Below are 21,325 nucleotides of genomic sequence, written 5' to 3'. Positions count from 1 at the left end.
ATCACGCACATGTGCATCACACACTCTCCTACCCCCTCCCTCCATCTTTTTCCCTCCTCCACCACATCTGAGCAAACCCGAGGTCCCCACGTATAAAACCAAAAACCACAGAACAACAAGTGTAAACTGTTCCAGAGAGGGGTGGAGGAGCAGCCAACAATTGTCAATTTATAAGATGATAAAAAAAAACAAATTATAACTGATTTATTCCGCTGACTCATTTTGAAATTATATAATGACAAAAGCAGTTTAAAAATGGAGCTTTCTTGAGTCTCTCCATGTTTATCTGTGGTCTGCATAACTGGTGCATTACAAGGAGTATTAGTTGAAAACTCAATACCCTGTCACCATATTTAAGAGGGGTCATGAGGGGATTACTGCATATCTTGAATTTTTTAGGGCATTTATGTCAGAAAGTACAGTAATTGGTCATGTACGAGCTGATTATTACATAACAATGTGGCCTTTTCGTGTCAGACTATTCTTTTTATGGGCTTTATTGGAGTTAAAACTCCAAGTAAAATAGAAGCACGTTCTGCTCTTACTGGAACTCGTGGCTGACTACGACCTGAGGAATGCCAGTGTCTGTGCCGGTACACTGGGGATATATTTTGGACTGGATTGGTGAACGTAGCGTACTGCACGAGGTTAGAGCTGGGATAAAGCCATCTGAAACCCAAATTAAGACTCACCAAACAAGCTAATTTTGTCCATGTCAGAAGCTTTCTATGCATGCTTTTAAGAGCAGTCACCTAAAAAACACGCCAACACCCAGTCCACATCCAGTGTCCAGTCAAAATGGAGAGCTGAAGTTGTTGCTGAGCCCTTATTGTAGTAAAAAATTTGACTATGAGAGTGTTTTTTCATTATCAGTGTTAATAAAGTGTGTAAAGTGATCATGGCTTTGATAGTTGGTGATGTCGCCTGACCTATGTGATGTGCTAAAGTAATAAAAATAAACTTAAAAATCATATTCATACTTATCCAATTAAAAATATGACCTAGAACTTGTATTAATTACTTTAATTAGCATACTGAATGACAGGATTATTGTTTTTGTTCAATTAATCTAGAAAGTATATCAAGGTATTCCCTGTCCCAAGATCATACTTTGCAAGAAAAATAGGGAGGAAACTGCAACCTGTTTTTAATTCTAGGGAAAGGACACAGTATAATTTGCCCCTCTTGCGTAAATCTCTGGCATAAACTATTATTTATCCATTTTCTTTCATTCATTTATTTTTTTTTGCCCTGCCCTAAAACAAAATTGACATGGTAGATTTCACAAAATGCAGGCCCCCTTTCCTTGAAAACTTTTCTTAAGAAACAGGAATTCTTTTTTCCAGGAAGTCTGTTTTGGTGTAGCTGTAGAGTCGTCCATGTGGAAAAAGTTGACATTTAGAGTCGTAGGACTTGTACACGCTCTGCAGCTTCAGAGACGTGGTGTGATAATGAAAATGGAAAAAAGGTGAAAAAAAAATTGCCACAAATTGAGACAATTTCAAGAAAACTGTAATCCCTGGAGGAAATACGCAATGAAAGACATGAGCCTCTTGGCAAAATCAGGATGTTTGGCAAGTATGCCCAAAATACCTTATGTTGATTATGGTTGTGACTTCCAGTTAGGGTTGCACAATTAATCAAATATTAATCTTTATCACGATTTTGGCTTTCCACAGTTAAACTGACCAAGATACTGATGGTTAAAAAAACAGGCAGTGACTGTACTGCCACCAGTCACTGTATCAACAAGAAAGTGAAAGTGGATCCATTTGTTTTAATTTCCTGTAAAAAGATTTGATATAATTTTATCCTTTTTTTTCCAAGGAGAAGCAGTGTGAACAGAAACAAATCTTATTTTGATGCACAGATTTGTACAAAAGGCTCTGCTCATATAGGCCTGAATATGAAAGTGCAATTCCTTTAATTGAACAGATGTCTGCGAGCGTTGGTGTTGCGCTACAGGTTCCCTTTTCTCAGAGATTTTGGGGATAATAAATAATGTCATACCTAATTAGGATAATGTGATCCTACTCAAAAGCATCTATACCATACAAATACATACAATCTATATACAGTAGTGACATCTTGTTCACAAGGAAACAACTACAAATTTGGAATTTTTTACATGCAGTACTGAACTACTACAGTCTTATGGTCTTACAATTCTGGGAATGTAGTTGCAACTCTGAAGAAAGAGAAATGAGTTTTTGGGTTTGATTCTGTTCTATTTTGGAGAAAGTAAAAGTATCTTCAAGCTGAGAAGCTCCAACAGAGTTGGGAAATGTTTTCAGTAGAAGCTCAGGGCGTAATTACAGAGATGGTGAAAAGGTAAGGATCAAAGCCTCACTGTTCACTCTGTGGCATTCCTCTTTTCGGTCTCTGCCAAACAGGTCTGCCTCAGCAGGCACCGTCCTTAAGCTGACCAGAAAGTAGCCGGATTTCCAACAGTCTGGCTGGCAGAGAGGAGAGGATGGAGAACATTCCTCCCCAGCCCTGTGTTATCACTTCCCCTTCACTAATGGCATAAATCGGGCGGCACAGCGGAAAGCAAGTGCCCCTGTGCCACGTCAAAAAAGCACTGAGAGGAGACAGGGAAGCATTTCAGTGCAGCTATGTGCTTCTTCAGTGGTAAATATTTCATCTGTGGAGCCGGTCTCATCCGTTCTTTCCCTTTCGTCTCTCTCATGTGAGGTTGTCTTCATGCCAGGTCACTGAGTGCTTTCCACGGAAGAACAGAGCAATGGAAAAAAAAACCTCCTTTCCATGATGGTGCTTAAATCCTTAGCTCAAAAGTACGAGTGAACCAGGTCATCTTCTTGTAGAAAAGTGAACAATGTGAAGTCATGTCTGAGCCACATTGAATGTTACACAGTACCACCCCTGTCATGTTAGATGAATAAGGAAGAGCCTTAGTGGAGCAGGTCTGAACCACAAGGTTTTTATTTTATTGTCTCCATTATGCTGAATAATGTTCATGTAAAAATAGAGAGACTCAAAACATGATATCATAGGTAAACTGACCCAAGTTTAAAGCTTGTTGCTCCTTCCCAATCATGAAAACCAGACTGAGGCTACGTTCACACTGCAGGCAAAAATGTTCCAAATCTTTTATTTGTTTTATTTTTTGCTGAAATGTAACTTATCTGTTTCTTTTCATGACAGTGTGAACAGCACAAGAGTCACATGGAATCTCGGGGCTCAACATTAATTCTTGCCCACGGCAACTAAACTCTGTGTTCGGGCGAGTGGAATGGCCCATGCAGTCGTCCAATCGGGCAAGTGAAAAATAAATGTGACAGTTCTAATTCAGCGTTCCTCCAGCCACCTGAAAGTGGCCAGTGTTTCTGCTATAACGTTATATTTATTGCTGTTGCGGAGCTGTCTGCTCTGCTCAAGTCAAAGCTAGTTAGTTAGCAGCTATAAGTCATTGCTATTTTTTGCTGTGGTGAAAAAAATCTCAAGAGACAACACAATCAGTCATCTGATTCCAGCACCAGCTCGGCAGCTCTGAAATGTGTGGGCTATTTTAATTTTCTTTAGCCTGACTCATAGCTGCTAACTAGTTAACGGTAGCTGTTCACAGTTTGTGCCAACCCTTGCTGTGAAGAGGACAAGAAGACACTGTAATAATACATAAACCAACTATTTTTTTTCTTTTCAGTGGCAGTAAACAACACATGGCCCTTCAGTACTGAAGCCTGAGCTTATCCACAAAAAGTGACAACAAAAAGTGACAACAAAGCCACTAGAACTGACACAGGCTACCCACAAGCCCACCTTTTTTAAAGGGGAGGGAATATCATCAGACTGTAGCTATGCTAACCAGAGGCGGACAAATTTAAATCTATTACTTTTCACGTTTGATTTCGGACAAGCGAGTTAGGCTGTTGTGTAAGCAAAACATTTCTGCTACTTGCCAGACGGGCAAGTGACCAAAGACACTGGCGGACTCCATGGAAGAGAACCCGCACTCTCTGCAGATATAAACGGCTCATTTTAATATTGATGAAAACATGATTCTTATTTTCAGGTGATTATACACTAGTGAAAACATTTTTATGATTATTATATTAATTTCTACCAATAAATCATCCAAAATCATCCTGAAAGTTTGGATGAAATCCATTTCTCTGAAGTCATTCACATCACGATTTATTTGAATTGTTGATATTGACTGAAATAAAAGATTTTAGCATGCATAATTTTTCAGCTCTACTGTGTGGTTTTAAATCTGATGCTCACCCTCCCAAACAACCTTTAAAATTCAACCATCTGGCATCTGAGCAAAATAATCAAAAATAAATTGGATAATTGAATGTGAACAAATCCATTGCCCAGCCCCTCTCTCTGTCTCACACACTCACAGTCTCTCACACACACACACACACACACACGCACACACAAATCCAGTACTTAGTCAGGTGATCCTCCTTGTTCCCCAGCTTACCACACAGATCATGGATGACGTCCAGGGATGAGGACCAGGAGTAGCGCTCTATTCCCACTTGGGTGAAAGAAGGCGGCAGCGCCTCCAGCTCATACGCTCCACGCTTCTTCCAGTACAGGAACATTATGACTTCTTCTCCTGGCTAACGCTAATTTAAACTGTCCAAATTCATTACACTAAAACTGAATTTGTCCCACAGTACCGATATGTCCGAGCAGCCGCCGACCCACCCCCCAAAAAGTTCTACAGACAATCAATACACGCTTCTCTTCAACCATCTTTGTAATATAAATCCTGCCAGCGCCCAACTCGACTCAACTTCAAACCCTGCCAACTGCCAGCACCTGCACAATTACCTCATCCCGCTAAGCCTCAAAACACTTTGCTTTGAACCTTCTGTCCAAGTCTGATTCTCCTCCAAGGCCAGTCCAAGTGAGCAAACAGACTTCCCTCAAGTACAATCCATTACATCTCCAGGGGGCCATGTTATTGATTCTAAACCTGGAAGACGCTTTACTGCTGCCATCCAGATTTAACTTGCTAACAGGTGATATAACTGACCTCACTTCTTTTCACAAAGCAAAAGATTATTTCATGTCTCTGAACCTTAATTTCAATGCCTCCTCCTGTTGTTTCTGTAGTTTTTCAGTTCTCCACTAATCATCCGCTCAAAGCCACCCACCAAGCGCTGTCAAGCACCAAATGCTGCCCTCTTCTAATCCATTTACCAGAGCTGTTCCTGACTAAATTACAGACACCCAACTGCCAAAAGGTGTTGCAAACTTATCTCCGCCAGCAAGTTAAACATCCTCTGCCGTCGCTTTCCCTGAGCCTCGCCTTTATCCATGGCAAAGTTTCTCAAACTGTGCAAAACTTGTGCGAGGCAGGCTGCTCATGTTAAAGCCCGAGCTGTGTAGGATCTCCTGGCGATGGGGGGGCTTTCTGCCCACTCCATCAGACAAGTGTTGTATTCATGCAGAGGTGAGTTGCATGCTGGGACAGGCAATCCGGGCCAATGGCTTTTGGACTGCGTGACACAAAGATCTCTTTTAAACCTCCTCCTACATCCAGAGTGGACTTTCTTTATGTTTTGCACAAACTGTAAAAGGCTGACATTTTTCTGCATTAATTAGTGCCCGCGCCCTTTATATCTCCTGAAAGATTTATGCCTTTTTATGAATGCACCAGCTCTCTGGCGACTGAGCTCAGTTATTTCTGTGGACGTACAATGCACACATTGGCCTCTCGGAGATGAGAAACATCAAATGACCAAAAGGAGTCCTGTAATAAGATCCGAGACAATGCGCTCCACTCCTCTAATATCTTTGAAAAACAGCTGAAGGGTTAAAACAACATGCAGCTTGATATCTCTAGTCGAGGCATAATATTTTCCCCGGTGTCGCTTAAAGGCTGATGCACTGCTATTATGCATCTAAAATGGGAGAAGAAATACTGTGAGAATGTGCTGCACCGGCCGGGGGAAGGGAGGGACGTTGTCACACACAACGACCCACATGTCCAATTTTGGGATAAGAAATTAGAGGGTAGGATGGGAGCCGGTTTGCTGCTCAGCTCTGGGCTTTGCAGACATATGGTAATAATCTGAAGCAGCTTTGAGCACGCGGCTTCCCTTTTAATGAAGAGAGCAGTCGTGCAGCATGAGAACTGGGCTGCAAATACAAGGGCCAATTTCCACCTACTGCAGAAACAAAGAGGGAAGCAGAGGAGGTATTAGACAGCCTCGCTTTCATCGTCATCCATCAGATCGCCTTTTTAATAAAAAAGATGCTTTTTTTAGCCATGGCAAGGCCAGACAGTACCTGCCTCCATTACGGCACTAGCCCTGACATTCAAATGCATTCTGATCTGATCTAACACAGAAAATATTTAGGTTATGAAACAAAATCTTATTACATGAATTCAGGAATGGACTCAATGAAAACACCAACACGTATTCTTTCCACAGTGAGGGGATCTGGCAGCTGTGGGCCGGTGCACATGGTTTAAGTCCAGTCATCCGTCAGAGAGCGAAAGTCAAACAGTCACGACCAGGATGTAGGTGAATGTACCACCACCAATATGTTCTCCAGAGTTCTACATGCCTGTAAAGTTTGAATATTTTCCCTTCTTAAAGGGGTACTCCAGTTGTGCTTTCATTACGCTGGGGGTCAAAACAGAGAATTAAGACAACAGAGGCTAAGATATTCTGACTTTTACTCTGTAGTATGGGTCAAACTCCAAAAAAACATTGGATGCTACAATTCCCATAATGCAACTCTTATCTCCTTAAACTGTGGTGCCTTCCATTTGATCTCAGATCTGAGGTCCCAGTTAAAAATTTAAACTTCAACACCCACTGAAGTGGAAAGTGGTAGATGGCCGCTCCACATATCAACAGTAGTGAAAACTGTTTATTAATACTTGTGTCTCATAGAATCAGTCATACACACAGTACTGTCTGTGGACATACAGAGTTCGCCACCATGTTTGGATGTGCAAATTACATCATAATGCATTGTTATCATGCAAAAACATTTTTCCCCCCAATTTGTTTGTACTGGAACACTGTTAACTCTGGTGTGACATCATTCCCAGCTCTGAGGTAAATGGAACGCCCCATGAGACCTTCACTGCCTCCTAAATGACCTCATCTACATCATCCCACCCTGCCAGTTTATAATGCAGCCTTCCTTACTTTTCAAAGCTCCACCAGCAACCAACAAGATACATTTATGACTTTTTAAGACTTTAAGACCATTTTTTAAAGACCACTTTCTTATCGATTTTTAAGACCTGTCAAAATTATATTTAAGACATTGCAAACATCTATAATTCAGATGATCGAAGACTTTTTAAGGTATTGTAGAAACCCTGTTAAAGAACTTTTTTCAAAGGCTGAAGACTCCTAACGGTGGAGTAAACTGAACTTCATGTGTAAAATTGTAAGTGTCCCTTTTAAAGGCTATGTGTTTCAAATCATTTTTAATCACACCTGCATGGGACTTTCTAGTCCCCTAAAAATACATAATGGCTGAAGATTTTGCATCGTGCACAGCTGCTTGATCATGAGAACAGATAACAGTGTTCACTTTTTCCAAATGTGGCATCCCTCAGTTCACCTCAATATCAATGTTTAGATTCAAAGCATCTATTTCTCAACAGTACAATCCCTCAACCACTTTTCTAATGCCAGTGCACACTGGGTAATGGCCCACTAAGAAATACAGTCACCACAGACCTCATGTATTCACCGTGGCAATGTCTGTTAGTGTCATAAAGATGATGGAAGGAGCAGCTAAGTATGTTGATAGCAAAACTGTTTAACAGAAAGGCTTTGATGTTATCTTCAAGACATTAAAGGAATAGCTCGACATTTTGGGAATAACAGAAATTCACTTATTAAAAGGTCCAGTGTGTAAGATTTAAGGGGATTTACTGACACAATATAGTAGAAATGGAATATAATATTGTGCGTAAGTATAAAAATCAACCGAAAATAAGAATCGTGTTTTTGTTAGCTTAGAATGAGGTCTTTATAATAATGAGGGTGGGAGTCCTCTTCCATAGAGGCCGCCATGTTGGCCCACTATGTTCCTACAGTAGTCCAGAACAGACAAACCAAACACTGGTTCTAGATGCAGCCTGTTTTGTGAGTTTCACCATCACCATATAGGTTTTCCTACACTCTAGGAAGGGAAGAGCGTGATATAAGCTTTCCAGCTTGATGCCACTAAAGTCTACACGTGTTCTTTAATACAGCATAAGTACACCTAAATTATTTGAAATAGAAAATTGAGCTCCTCATTACAGATGTATTTCTGAGCATCATTATAAAAAACTAATCTTAACTCGAATACCTCTAATTTGTTTTAGTATGAGACAGAAACAGCAAAACCTCCTAGTGTGCTGAGCATGAATGAACAGCTTCTCAGGAGAATCGCACTTCCTAAGTATTAATGGTGTGTTGAGAAATGTGTGTGTGTGAGCAGTTGCAGTACGACAAGACTGTAAATGAGCCTGTTGGAGTGTGTGCGCTGTGAGGAAAAAAGTGTGTGAGCCAGAGTGTTGACAGAGGGAGTGCAGTTGAAGGCTTGTGCGTGCCCATGTGGAGGAGGTTTGGGGTTATATTTAGCAAGGTGGCCCATCAAACGGCCCGAGGTTAACCCTTCGTCAGCTAACTGAGACTAGAAGTAGTTTAAAACTTTTCTGTGAGAACCCTCTAAAAGGAAAATAAATGCAAAAGATTGAGATCCATCTGACTAATTAGAGAGTCACTCTGAAAACTTCTTCCAGTCAAACTACAGATGCAGAGTAGTAAGTACTGCCTGTGTCTGGTCATTTGTTCATCTGCGTATCTAACATCTTGCTCCTAACAAGACTAAGAGTCTACAGCCATGCTAGCATCTGTGAGGCTGTACTTATTAAGCTGTACTTACACTGCATGGTACAGCTTGACTTGATTTGACTCACTTGGAGTTCTTTTTTTTTTTTTTTTGAGGTTTTCCATTGTCAAAAGTTTTGGATAGTACCTGGTACTTTTTTGGCATCACCTTAGTTCAAGTGAACTGAGTCGCTGCTAAACTGTAGAGTGAAAATATTACAGACTACGGACTGATCAGAAGTAAGTGTCACTAGAATCATCACTTGCACAACCAGATATCCTGCCAACACAAAGTGCCACCACATTTTTTTTTTATTCACTCAACCCAGATTTTTAAAAATGGCAGCCTGCTTTCCTCAACTGACAAAGTTTCTCTGTTTGGTTGCAGATGACTGTGCCATCACTATACAGGTGCACTTTTTATTTCTCACCTTTCAAAAAGTTCTATGGATTTATTGTTTTTCAAATGATTTGTTTACACAAAAATACAATCAATAACCTGTAGGACCTTTAAATCATAATTCAAGCAAAAATGCCAAACATTAGCCTGTCCCATTTGATGATATCTTAATTTTCCCTATTTTTAAAATCGTGCTCTGGGTTAAAGTACTGGACAAAAGATAAATAAATAAAATGACTTGACCAGACAGAGGTTGATAAAAGTTAAGGGATCACCAAACCTACTAAAATTAACCCTGAGGGCTACATGCATCTTAGCAAATTTCTTAGCAATCTATCCAATAGTTGTTGAGATATTGAGACCACCATGGGGCCTTACTTCTGAAAAAATATGAATGGTTGTCAGTGGTTCCATTTGAACTGTGCCATGAGTCACACATATGATGTTTGTCAACTTAAAAGATAATTAATAATGTTTGTCATAAAACTACTCAAGTATGACTGTGAAAAGATGTAATCAGAAAGACTACACACCCAATGGCTGCACAAGAACATCATTTGCGTGTATGCTTGTCTGGCTATTCTGACCGACAACCCTATGTGGAGGATATATGAGCAAGAGGGTCAAACTTCAAGGTGCAATGTAGCAGTGGGACCCCAACTGTATGTATACTGCACGCATAGTATCTTTCTGCAAGAGGAAGGTGTGCAGGACCATCCCCACTAAACGAATTACTATGAGCCCTCATGTAATTTAACTGTCCGTCCTTAAACCAGCAGTTCATAGGGGACAAACAACCACTCTTCAACTTGTTGATATGAATAATCCCATAATTGAAACAATCTGGTTAAAATTGCAGTGGGGGCTGCCGTTGAGAAGCCAATAACAGAGTCAACAGGAATCAAAAACACTTATTCCCTAAAAGTACAGTTATTGTCATGTGGAAGGCAGCAATACGCATAAACAGTCATTTAGCAAGGGTGGAGGTTATAAATGTGGAAGGAGGCATTCAGAGATAAACATTTATGGTTATGTTTCTTAAGTTAAAGAAGGTGTGTGTGTATGTGACCTTTAGATAGCCCCTCTAATTATCTGCTGCACAGTATGAAGAGGAGCAGCTCGCTGTTGGGTGTATTTAACATGGGGCCTCAAGGGTGACAGGCAATGCAGGTGGGTTTTTTTATCATATCATATTAGATGTAAAGATAAACACTGACCAAATATCCAAGTCTGCACTACGTTAAAGTGATTCTCCATGCAAATTAAATGATAATGCAAAACAGATCCCAACAGCTTGTTCTCTATCGGCTGATGCAAAACAGCAGAGGAGGACAAGGACAGAGAAGACCCCTCCGGGCAAGAAAGCAGAGCATCATCTGAAATTTCAACCCAGGAAACATGCCTGCTGTTGTGAAGCGATGTCCCACAAAAATGAGAATAACAACTATACAAAGTGCCGAGAACAAGGGTAATAAGAGACAAAGAGTTAAGAGTAGTACAACGGTCTCATCTTCTGTTTACAATCAGCCATTTCCAAGTGTTCTGGGAGTTCTTTGTGAGCGAAAGGGTTGATGGGAAAATATACAAGGCCTCCAGCTGTGAGCACGTTTATGACTTCATCTGTGACTACAAACAACAAAACTGACACTGCAGTGAAGTGTACAAGGCCACAACACCTTTTATATCTGTGTATTGTGATATCCCAGTGTGCTTAGTGAGCCACATTGAAGGAACAGTTCCACGTTTTGGGGAAATACACAGGATAAATAAACAGGAGTCAATTAGCTTAGCATAAATGCTGGAAGCAGCTAACCTGGGTCTGTCAGTGCCGGTAAAGGTCATTTATTAACATGCTATATCTCATTTGTTTAATCTGCACACAATATCAAACTTTGTGGTTTTATGGGAAGTTACCCACTGTAATTTTCCCCATGTGTGCAGACTTCCTGCTATCTTCAGTCCTTATGCTAAGCTATGCCAACTGCTTGCTTGCTCTTGCTTCATACTTCACAGACAATCATGAGAGTGGCACTGATCTCAGCCAAAGCCTGGCAAAATGTCGGTGCAGAACTCCTCCTCCATCTATTTATTTCAACATCTACCATAGACTGTTGTTCTCCATGTTGTCCACCATGCCTGCTCAGCAAGTAGCAGCATGGATTCTGCTCAGCCGCTGTGATGCTCTTCTGTCACATTGGCATTGTGTGTTGCGCAGCAAGTAACACAAAGGACCAAGCGGCCAGCGTGTCCAGACTGAGACGCAGCTGTAGAAATACAGCTAGAATTGAATTTCAAATCACTTTCAAACATGGCTTGGTTGCATGATTTGCAAAAAGTCAGATTTTATGAGGCTTTTTGCTGTCCATACTTGTATATGCCAAAAACCAGATTTGGGCCGGCTGCCTGAATAAGGCCTAACTTTGCCTATGAACTTAGAAGAGCTGTCCTGAACAGTTTTATTTGAGCTTCGACGTTTCTGCGGCCGTGACTTCTCCTTCTCTCCAATCCACTGGCTGCCTCAATGTTTGTTTGTGCTGTGACTACTGTTTTTTTTGGTCTGCCTCCAGCTCGTGCTGAAGCTGCTGTGTCGGAGAGACTGCGGTCCATGTTGATGGAGGTAGTCGGGGAAAGCGATTCAAACGCTGGAGTGCTTCCAGCTCGGGCTGAAGCTGCAGCAGCTCGGGCACGCAGCGGAAACAGCAGCAGCAACTTCAGCGTGAGAATGACACAACAATAAAACAACAAAACACTGGCAGCATGAGCAGCATCAAGGTGGCCAGCGGGTAAAATATCTACGTATGTCAATAGTCAAATGCAAATTTAGCCATTTGAATACCGTAGTCTCAAAAGAAGCTCCAAAGCATTTGGCACAGTCCTAAAATTTAAATTTAAATTTGTTTCATGAACCTATGCAAATTCTTTTTATATGTTTTATTCATATTGGTTGAAAAAAGTTCTATGATCACTGGTATTTGAAAATCTTACATCAAAGCCCAAAGCTCAAGGATGAACTCATAAAATGCATGTTGACCAAAATATAAACAACCCTTGAAACCAGTGCTTTTCCATATTCTTTTTTTCTTTTACCACATGCACATGTGTCTGGTGCTTGTACGTGACATGAAAGTGACCTTTATGTGCTCCCTGCTGAAGTAAAAACCACATACAGGAAGTACAGTACAGAAAAGATGTGATATGAGGAAGGAAATTAATTTTCTGTCAGACACAAGTAAGAGTATGAGAGAGTCGTGTGCTTGATTTGTTTTCCATTACAGTTTCTAACATGTATCAAATTCAGGCAGAGAAAAAACAAGCTGCATTGCAAAGCTGACCAGTATTTACTGTGGTACAAGAAAAGTCAAACTTTCAGTCTCTGAGCCTTTTGAAAACCAAGAATACACTCAAAATTACCACTGACTATGAAAAGTTATTACAAAACCTGGCGTGCACACAAAAACAAATGCATTGCAGAGCCGTCATGAAACAAAAAAAAAAGGTTGTCGTGCAAAAATATTAAGATGAGCTGCAACACTGCACATGAAGCTGGGAAAATTATTCGTGAGCAGTTGGATTCAAGATAGAAACGCAAAAAGCAGAGAAAAACTGTGACCTGAAGCGCCATCAGGAAGAGGCAGAAGTGCAAAGAGTGGAAAAGAGAAAGGAAATTACTGCCGGGAAAAAAACAGAACAATGGAAAGAGGGTCTGAAGAAGGAAGTTTGAACTGTAACAAGCCACGAGCCAGGCAGAAATCCCTAACACACACACGAACACACACACACACACACACCATAGCACATACATCCAGATTACACCAGTCTAGTCAGGATCAAGTTTTTGCAGCAGAGAGACTACACACTCCCAATGTTCCCTCAGAGCTCTGCAGCTTTTGCAGATTAAAAACCTACAACTGTGCTGAAGAGAACCATCTCACCACAAGGTCCATTTATTAGCTCTTCTAGCTGTTCGGATGGTGCCGATGGGAGTGCGCCCAGTAGATGTTTAAATTTCTCCCTTTTTATTTTTTTGCTCTTTTTGTGTAAACGCCATCATCTGATAAAGATCATGAGATGTAATCAAAAAGCCAGAGGAGCTAATAAATTGACCTTGTGCTGACAGTTTTCTCAACTGCTGTACCAAAATGAACCTTACCACAAATGGACAGTATTAAAATAGTGTGAATGACCACGAAGATGCATGGCGATCACTTGCCGAGGTGGTCGAGACACATTTGATCACATCTTTTGTAGGGTAAACTGCAACGCATCCTTTGTTTCCTTAGCTAGCTTGTGCAAAAACAAATCTCACAATAGTCTGGTGACAGACTGATGAAATCAACTGTAGCCCTTTTAGCAGAAGCGATGTAGGCAGTAACAAAATCTGAACGCAAGTAGTTATCTTGAGACGTATGACAGACACGGGCATGAACATCAACGTGTCACTAGAATGCATTTTACAACTAAGTTTAAACGAGGTCAGAGAGGAAAAAAAGGTCCTTGACACGAGTGCTATGAAAAAATGGAAATCATGAAATATGAACAAAAGCTTCAGAGCAGCTACTAAATAGACCTTATAATGGCGTTGTTTTGTCAAGTACAGTAATTTCATTTTTTTCCCACTTCCTGACTACATCTGTGAAAATGTTACTATTTTGAAAGTCAGCAGTATTTCTCTGTTCTCTTTTTTCTGAATACTTTCTTGGCAAACTATCTGCTGACGCAGATCAAGTGATAGGATTAAAAGTTCCAGGACAGCTGCTAGGTGAGACCTTGGAATAAAGTTTGATCTCCAACTTCTTGGCCAACATGGACGAGAAATCCTTCAAGTACTGCAAAAAAAATTGGAAATTTGAGCTTCTGTAGAATGTATAAGAACAGGCCAAATGCCATCTGCTGATGAAGATCACCTGAGATGATTGAAAGCTCCAGAACAGCTACTAAATGCACCTTGCACCGATACTCCTTTCTTAACTGCTCTTTCGAGATCAATATACTGTGAACTTCAGCTTTACAGTCAACACTGTCAAAAAATCCTTCAAGTGCTATGAAGAACTGGAAATTCGAACATCTAAAACTCCATAACAATAGGCCAAACTCCATCTGTCCATCTGATGATGATGATGATAATGTGGTGAGATTATAGGCTACACCTCTGCAGCTAATTTGACAGTGCCATTCTCAACAGTCAGACTCATATCTGAACAACAGCTGATACCAATAATATTCCAACATACCCAAGCATCAAATGACAGTAAATTGTGGAGCCATGAACTAAGCCAACTAAAACACACTCATGAAATCATTAATTTAAGCCAGAGCATCATGTAGCCAGTCTACACATGTCCTTTTTTATGATGGCCATCACTGCAACATGCTAACAGTCCATCAAAGAGAAAGAGCTGAGATTTCTCATCCTTGTTTTTGTTTTTTCGGTGGTGGACAGAGACCAGACAAGACATCTGGTCCCAGATTAGACCAGTGTGTTTAAGACAGGCTTAAGACTCCGGTGGCCTGGAACATTGAAGGGTTCCAGACTCAACCAATTAAGGCTACTAAACTTTAACTCCATGCTTACTGAGTGAACCCATGAACTGCCAGCACTGCATACATCACACAAGTAAAGCCTCCAACAGAGCCCTTGAACTTGCTTGGTCTAGAGCTGAAACACGTAGTCTAGTAATCAATATGCGGACTAATAGATTATTAATCTGCAGCATTTTGCCATTTTAGTTAATGGGCCACATGCAGTCCAATTTGATCTCAAGTGGGCTGGAGTACGTTATTAAAACGTTCACGATAAATGAACGCTCCGTTGACTAAACAAGTGATGAACAGCCTGAGATGTCTTTAAAAAATAAGTGCAATTTCAGATACATACGGATCACTTTGGATCTACAAATACATAAAACACATATGCATTTGGAGCTGAAAAATCATATAGGTCTATTACTTCTTTATGATTCGAACTAGGGCTGCACGTTTAATTGCAACATTATCGAAATCGCAGCATGGCCAAGTGCAATATCCAAATCAGGACCAGAACCAAATCGTAAATTTTTGAAATGGGGAAAAAAATGTGAGAAAACAGCATTATACTGAGGTACTGCAGTGCTGCAGAGATGCCCTCGCCTACAAATCTTGTTCCCCAGATGAAAGAAAACATGTTCTTTGGTACAGACCGCAACAAATATCACATCATCATGTTATGCAAAATATGCAAAAATGATTAGTCCCACTAATTGCATCACATATCACAAGCAATTCCAGTCAAAATAATCACATATGACTTTTTATTTATTACGAAATTGTGCGGCTCTAATTCAAGCAGCTTGTCAAGATCTAAATGCTGGCTTCACCAATTTATGTGGAGGCTAATGAAGGAGGAGGTTAAGTTATCTCCTGACTTACAAACCATTTACTAATCAAAGGTTTTTGCAGTGCCTGAGCAACAGGGTTTCATCAATGTTGTGTCAAAATGAAAGTCCAACACAAATTCTTTTGTACGGAAGCTGCTGTCTGCACAATGCTCAATATCTTTAAATTTGACCACAATAAGAGAACTGTATCCTGGTCTGGAATAAACGGCAGCCCCGCAATTTTTAACACTCTGTACAGTCATTCAGTTGGCCAAATCGGACCCTTTGGCAGGTCAGTTCTGGCCCCACTCCAAACTTTTGACAACCCTGGTTTAGGTCATTTTGTAAAGCAAAAATGAGAACAATTCACTGGTTCCAACTTCTGAAATATGAATATGTATTCGTTTTTCTTCATCTCCTAATTTTGAATGTATTCTCTTGGCCTCTGGGTAACTGCAGCGAGAATTTACATAATTTTCTGATTAATTTATTAAGAACATAATTGTTAGGTTTAGCCCTAGAAAAGACTAATTATTAACTTTATGAGCCAGGAAAGAGAGAGCAGGGGGAAAATATAATAAATAGTGTTGCTTGGAGATTTACAAGAGGTAATATCTATAATCTGAGTTTATGCTCAGTTCCAAAGGCCCTTCATCATGAAGAGAACTTCAGATCAGAGTGTCCTGTCCTCTCTGCCTCCAGCTGGGATAATTGCTCAGGTCACTTGCCAAATCCAGCCATTAACTTTGATGACTGGAGGAAAAGCATGAAACAAAGATCTGGTGCCTGAGGATCAAAGTCAGGAGAGCTCCTCTGTTCTCCCTTCCTATCTGACTTCTTTTAAGAGCAACTCAGTGAACTACACAAGGTGAAGAACAAAGCATTCAGGTGACTCATGTTATGATGCTGACTTATCCTGCAGCTGCTGATTAGTAGCACGAACATGGAATCAATGGCTGAGTTCATGAATTTTTACTTACTGAGTCGTAATCTGAGACCGAGCCAGCTCCTTGGTGGCGATTTGTGCAGGACTGAATTCATGGTCCACTTGTTTGGCACCATCTATACATGCAATCCTTGAAAAAAAAAATCCTCCTGCACCAACACCAGCTCCTCGCAGGTCTGTCTGTCGGGGTGGCGGGCTCGACGCTAATCACCCAGCAGTGTTTAATTAGCAGGATCTTCTCATATTCTTCCCATGTCTCCCTCCTCTAACACGCAGTGCGCTCAGCCCGGAGGATCTGCTCGGCGGCGGCGAGCACAAAAGCTGCAACTCACATCACGGTGAATGCACGGGGAAGAGCGGCCAAAACAAGCATCCCCCGGTTCACACAACGAAAAGTTAACACGGGTCTGATAAGCACTGAGGTGCAGCTGCAGCTTGGACGCCGTGCTAAGCTGTAAATAACCTGTTGCTGGTTGCACACATGCGAGGAAGAAATCTCCTCGACGTCCAGGGAAAGCGTCTGAAGCTCGGTCGGTGCCGGTGTCGTGGAATGGGATTACCGGGAAAGAAAAACCTCCTCCGGGGTCTTTAAATCGGCAGATCCGTGGATGGGCTTCCTTCTATCAACTTTACACGGCGTGCTGGTGAAGTTAAACACACACCGTCCGTCGCTTCGTCTGATCAACCATCGGCTCTCCTCCATTCATTCACACAACCTGGATCCACAAAGACTCGGTGCAGTTTGGCTCTCAAGTGGCGCAGAGTTTCAGCTAGAGGCGCCAGAGACACGAACAACACAGCCAACCTGTGAGGAGCACACACACCAAACTACATTCAAATTCTGACTGATTTTATCCAAAGAATATTCAGGTGTCCATGAGCCCATTTCTGCCAAAGTAATGAAACACATGACACCCTGTAAGTATGATAAACTTTCTCATAATAATGGCCTACAATGTCAAAATAATTGGTATCTTGGTATCTCTGTAGAAGAAGAAACTCTCTCAAAATAATGAGTTAGTTTATCAACTTCATTCTCTCATAATAATGGTTAGTATGTCAAAATAATTAGCGTCTCAAAATAATGATATAGTATTTAAAAATAAAAACTTCCTATCCCAAAATAATGACTGAGTTCCTCATAACATTGAGAAATATTCTCAAAATAATGACGTAATGTCTCAAAATTACGAAAATAATGACTTACTATCTCAAAATTATGACTTAGTATCTCAAAGTAAGGAGAAATATTCTTGAAATAATAACCTGGTATCTCAAAATAATAACATAATATCTCAAAATAATGAATGAAACTTTGTCAAAATAATGACAATATCACAAAACAATGACTTAGTATCTCCTAATAATGCACTGGGCTAGTATCTTAAAATAATGACTTACTGCTAGTTAACTAGCTTAGCTAGCTTAGTAATTAGGGACTTTCTCAAAATGATATTGTGTATCTCGGGGTCTTTCTTTTTTCATTACAATAACATTAGTTAGCTGAAAATATTCAAAAATACCTCATCATTAATATATTAAAATACACACTTTTGTTCATTCCACCATCTTAAACGGACAGAAAACAGAAATTAAACAGAAATCTTCACTTTTTTTTACAAACTGACAACCGTTAGCAGGGTTTAGCTACTTTTAGCTAACATTAGTGCAAGCGAATGCTGAGCTGGTTGCAAATTTTGTCACTTGTGTTTTAAAGTTTTTAGCCAGTTTTTTTTTTTTTTTTTTATTAAAAAGCTGTAAAAGACAACAGCAAATATACAACTGATGTAAGTGCTAGTACCGGGGATAAACATACTTAACGGTGGATGAGTTCATAGAAGGGTTTAGGTATATTTAGCACATCGATAAGCTAGTTAGTCCCTGTACAGTATTATTTTTTGAAAAATCTGTAATAAGTTTTTTTTTTTAAATTTTGCTTTTTGAGAATGAAGTTCCACTTCAACTTTATTCTTAACATGGTGTTTAAATTTAGTCTCAACAGTCTCTCAAACTTCACTTTTCTCTCAACATTTCCACTTAATCCACATTATATATATATATATATATGTATATGTGTATATATAAATCGTATTCCTTTTCTTATTTTCATGAATGTGGCCTGAATACTGTCATAATAACCTTAGAATGGTTTGGATGCTTAGTGTAGGAAAAAAAAAAAAAAAAACTTGGACAAGCAAAAGGTTATAGATTTATGCTTCATATGCTCAAACAGTAGCCTATGTTTAACTTTTACAGGAGAAAAAGATTTAATGAAGAATAAAAACCAATGAGTTTGACAAATGTAACCGTAGTTTAGCTCAAATTGCTGCTCTGTAAACTTTCCCAAACCAAATGAAAAGCAGGTCAGAGTCGCTATCATCATTTTAAACACTGAAATACTCTTGGCTCCCATCACACAGTAAATGTTACAGTCCAAAACAGGTTTTTTTCTAAGCTTTAATCTTGTTAGCTAATGACATTCCCTTTGAATCTGGAAACAACACTTTACTTATAGGTAGTAGGTTATGAACCTGGGAACATGCGCTGCTATATTCAGTATCAATTGACATACAGGGCCTTTAAATGGGTCCAATTTTATTGCCTGGTCTGAGGCCTTGACTTAAAGAGGGGCCCCCCGAGTCAAAATCTAATTTAAACCTTTATTAAAGTTAGAAAATCAGATTACTACCAAGCAAAAGTGGGGTTGCACACAAAGTGGGGAAAGGGGTGGGGGTTTAAAACAGATGTAGAAGCTCTTTTTTGTCTTACAAGATCCTTGTGACATCATTTTGTTTTTGTGTGGTTTTAAAAATCAAACCCTATCATGAGATATCCTGCCAAATCTGTCTAAATCTCCCGTGTGTTTCTGAACTGAACAGGGGGGATTTGAGCGGCTATAATGGCACACTGCCTCTGCATTGTTACTTTACTCAGCACAATTGTCTTTTGCAGGCAACAACAGATGCACCGTTTGTTTGGGAGGGAGGACATCACATTGCCGCAGATCAAGGGTTTGCTGCCAGCACAAGGCCTGCTGTTAAAAGAGTTACACAACCAAGATTTCTGCAGGACTTTGCCAGTTGGCAGGTGTCCTTAATACTTTTCTGAATGCATGGAAAACAAGTCTACACAATACAGAAGCTGGAAGAGACCGTTTTATTTTTAGTGTATTTATTCTAATCCTGTTTTTGAACATTTCTGGGACTAATAGTTTATCGTCTTTTTGATTTATATACTTGCTTTCTGTTTCCAATATTGAAGCTTTCATTTGAAGTCTGCTAATTAATGGCAGCAACATCAAATAACAGGAACTGTATGTGACACTCATAAAGCCTGTGGTTTCTGCTTGCTTGTTATAAAATAAACAACAGTTTAAATATGTATTTTGAATTAAAAAGCATTTCACAGATGTGTGTTGTTATTTCTGATGATTAGGTCCATATTGTAGACAGTCTCGTGGCACCTCTACAGTGGGATGTCTCTTTGGTTTGCATGAGGTCTATGGGAAAACATCTGACCTGACAAAGCCAAAACAATGACTCGGCCAAAATGTAGCTGTGTTGTGTTTGTCTGCTCCCACCCTCAATAAAGAGGCGGGGAGCAGCGAACAAAGGAAAAGCGAGGGGGCAGAGAGGGGATGTTAAAACAGCCCACTTAACAAATTAGCAATTCTTCACTGCGTGAGTGGATGTTTACGACCGAGTCCTCCTTTAATTCTTCCACTCAGATAATTTGAAGGTCAGTCTACACGCAGTTGCAAGCTGCTCAGACGAGGTTAGTAATTTCTTAAATTAGTTTGGATTTTGAGGCATTATGAAACATTAAAGTTATTTAGTATTACAGGCTGGTGTCTTCTCCGGAGTTTTTATTGTACTTTTCCTGCCCTCGAGACTTTTTGTGAGCGAACATCTGCTGTTGTTCATAATAAAGTGTCAACATATATTTGCTGCCCCCTGCAGGTCCAAAAGGTAAAACAAAGAAACAAAACTGTTTAAGTTTTATCTTTTATATCCCACAAAGGCCTACATAAGAAATCGTAAACATGTTGCATTTACAAAACACTACTGTGTCCCTTTAACACAAATGTACAACAGTTAAATGCAGAGTTATTCAGCAGTAAAAAAAAGGAATTTCAGTAAAACCTTTAAAGGGACAGTTCGCCCCATAATCAAACATGTAGTGTAGTGCTTTTTAACCATTTAGATGTTTTGGTGTGAGCTGCTGAGTTTTGGAGATATCAGCCATGCAGATGTCTGCTTTCTCTTGAATATAATGGGACTGGTCTTATTATGCTAGAAGTGCCGGTTACTTTCTTTCTAGTAGCAAGAAAGTAGTAAATTCCACCTTAAAAGAAAGCAGTTCCTACACAAAACTACTCACAACAAGGTCTGTGGATTATCTTGAATAACTGGGTCATGATTTCTAGAGACAGACATTGCCACTGAGTTGTTCAAATGTACTTTTTTGGTACCGCAATCTGAGTGCCATCTGGTTCCATTATATTTGAGTGAAGGCAGACATCCATATGGCTGATATCGCCAAAACTCTCTAGATACATTAAAAGCGCTAGAGGCCAGAGGAAAGATATTAAGATTTTTGAGGTGAAATGTCCCTTTAACTGGCATAAAAACACAATACTGACAAAATTTGCATCTTTCTTTTGTATATCCATCAGATTCACAGAGAATGTGACGTGAAAAATCGCTCCTTAACCCTTCTTTACTTAAATGTTGGCTTCTAAGAACAAACAACATTAATAAAACGTCATGGCAGTTGGTATTTTATCCAATAATAA

General features: G+C 40.0%; 1 protein-coding gene and 1 long non-coding RNA gene across 3 annotated transcripts in view; one reads left to right on the top strand and one right to left on the bottom strand.

The window, feature by feature from the left end:
- plekhg5b (pleckstrin homology domain containing, family G (with RhoGef domain) member 5b) overlaps positions 1-16,794 on the bottom strand; it is an 88,832-nt gene extending 72,038 nt beyond the window's left edge. Inside the window, exon 1 of one of the 2 annotated variants that reach the window (XM_084720357.1) lies at positions 16,565-16,794. In XM_084720357.1, coding sequence (XP_084576483.1) covers positions 16,565-16,646 — 82 coding nt within the window. In that variant the 5' untranslated portion in view covers positions 16,647-16,794. Of the gene's footprint in view, positions 1-4,450; positions 5,223-16,564 lie in introns of those variants that run through there. The other variant, XM_084720355.1, reaches the window with a different exon arrangement.
- A 532-nt stretch (positions 16,795-17,326) lies between these two features.
- Positions 17,327-20,833, top strand: LOC146324745 (uncharacterized). The gene is made up of 2 exons (XR_014770681.1): positions 17,327-17,448; positions 19,483-20,833. It is a non-coding gene; the product is annotated as an uncharacterized LOC146324745 (long non-coding RNA).
- The last annotated feature ends 492 nt before the right edge of the window (positions 20,834-21,325 follow it).

The sequence above is a fragment of the Lutjanus erythropterus genome, chromosome 6 (assembly GCF_056507025.1).
Source record: "Lutjanus erythropterus isolate fLutEry1 chromosome 6, fLutEry1.hap2, whole genome shotgun sequence".
Lineage (NCBI taxonomy): Eukaryota > Metazoa > Chordata > Actinopteri > Lutjaniformes > Lutjanidae > Lutjanus > Lutjanus erythropterus.
Note: the sequence above shows the minus strand (reverse complement) of the source record. Positions and strands in the feature narration are given on the sequence as shown.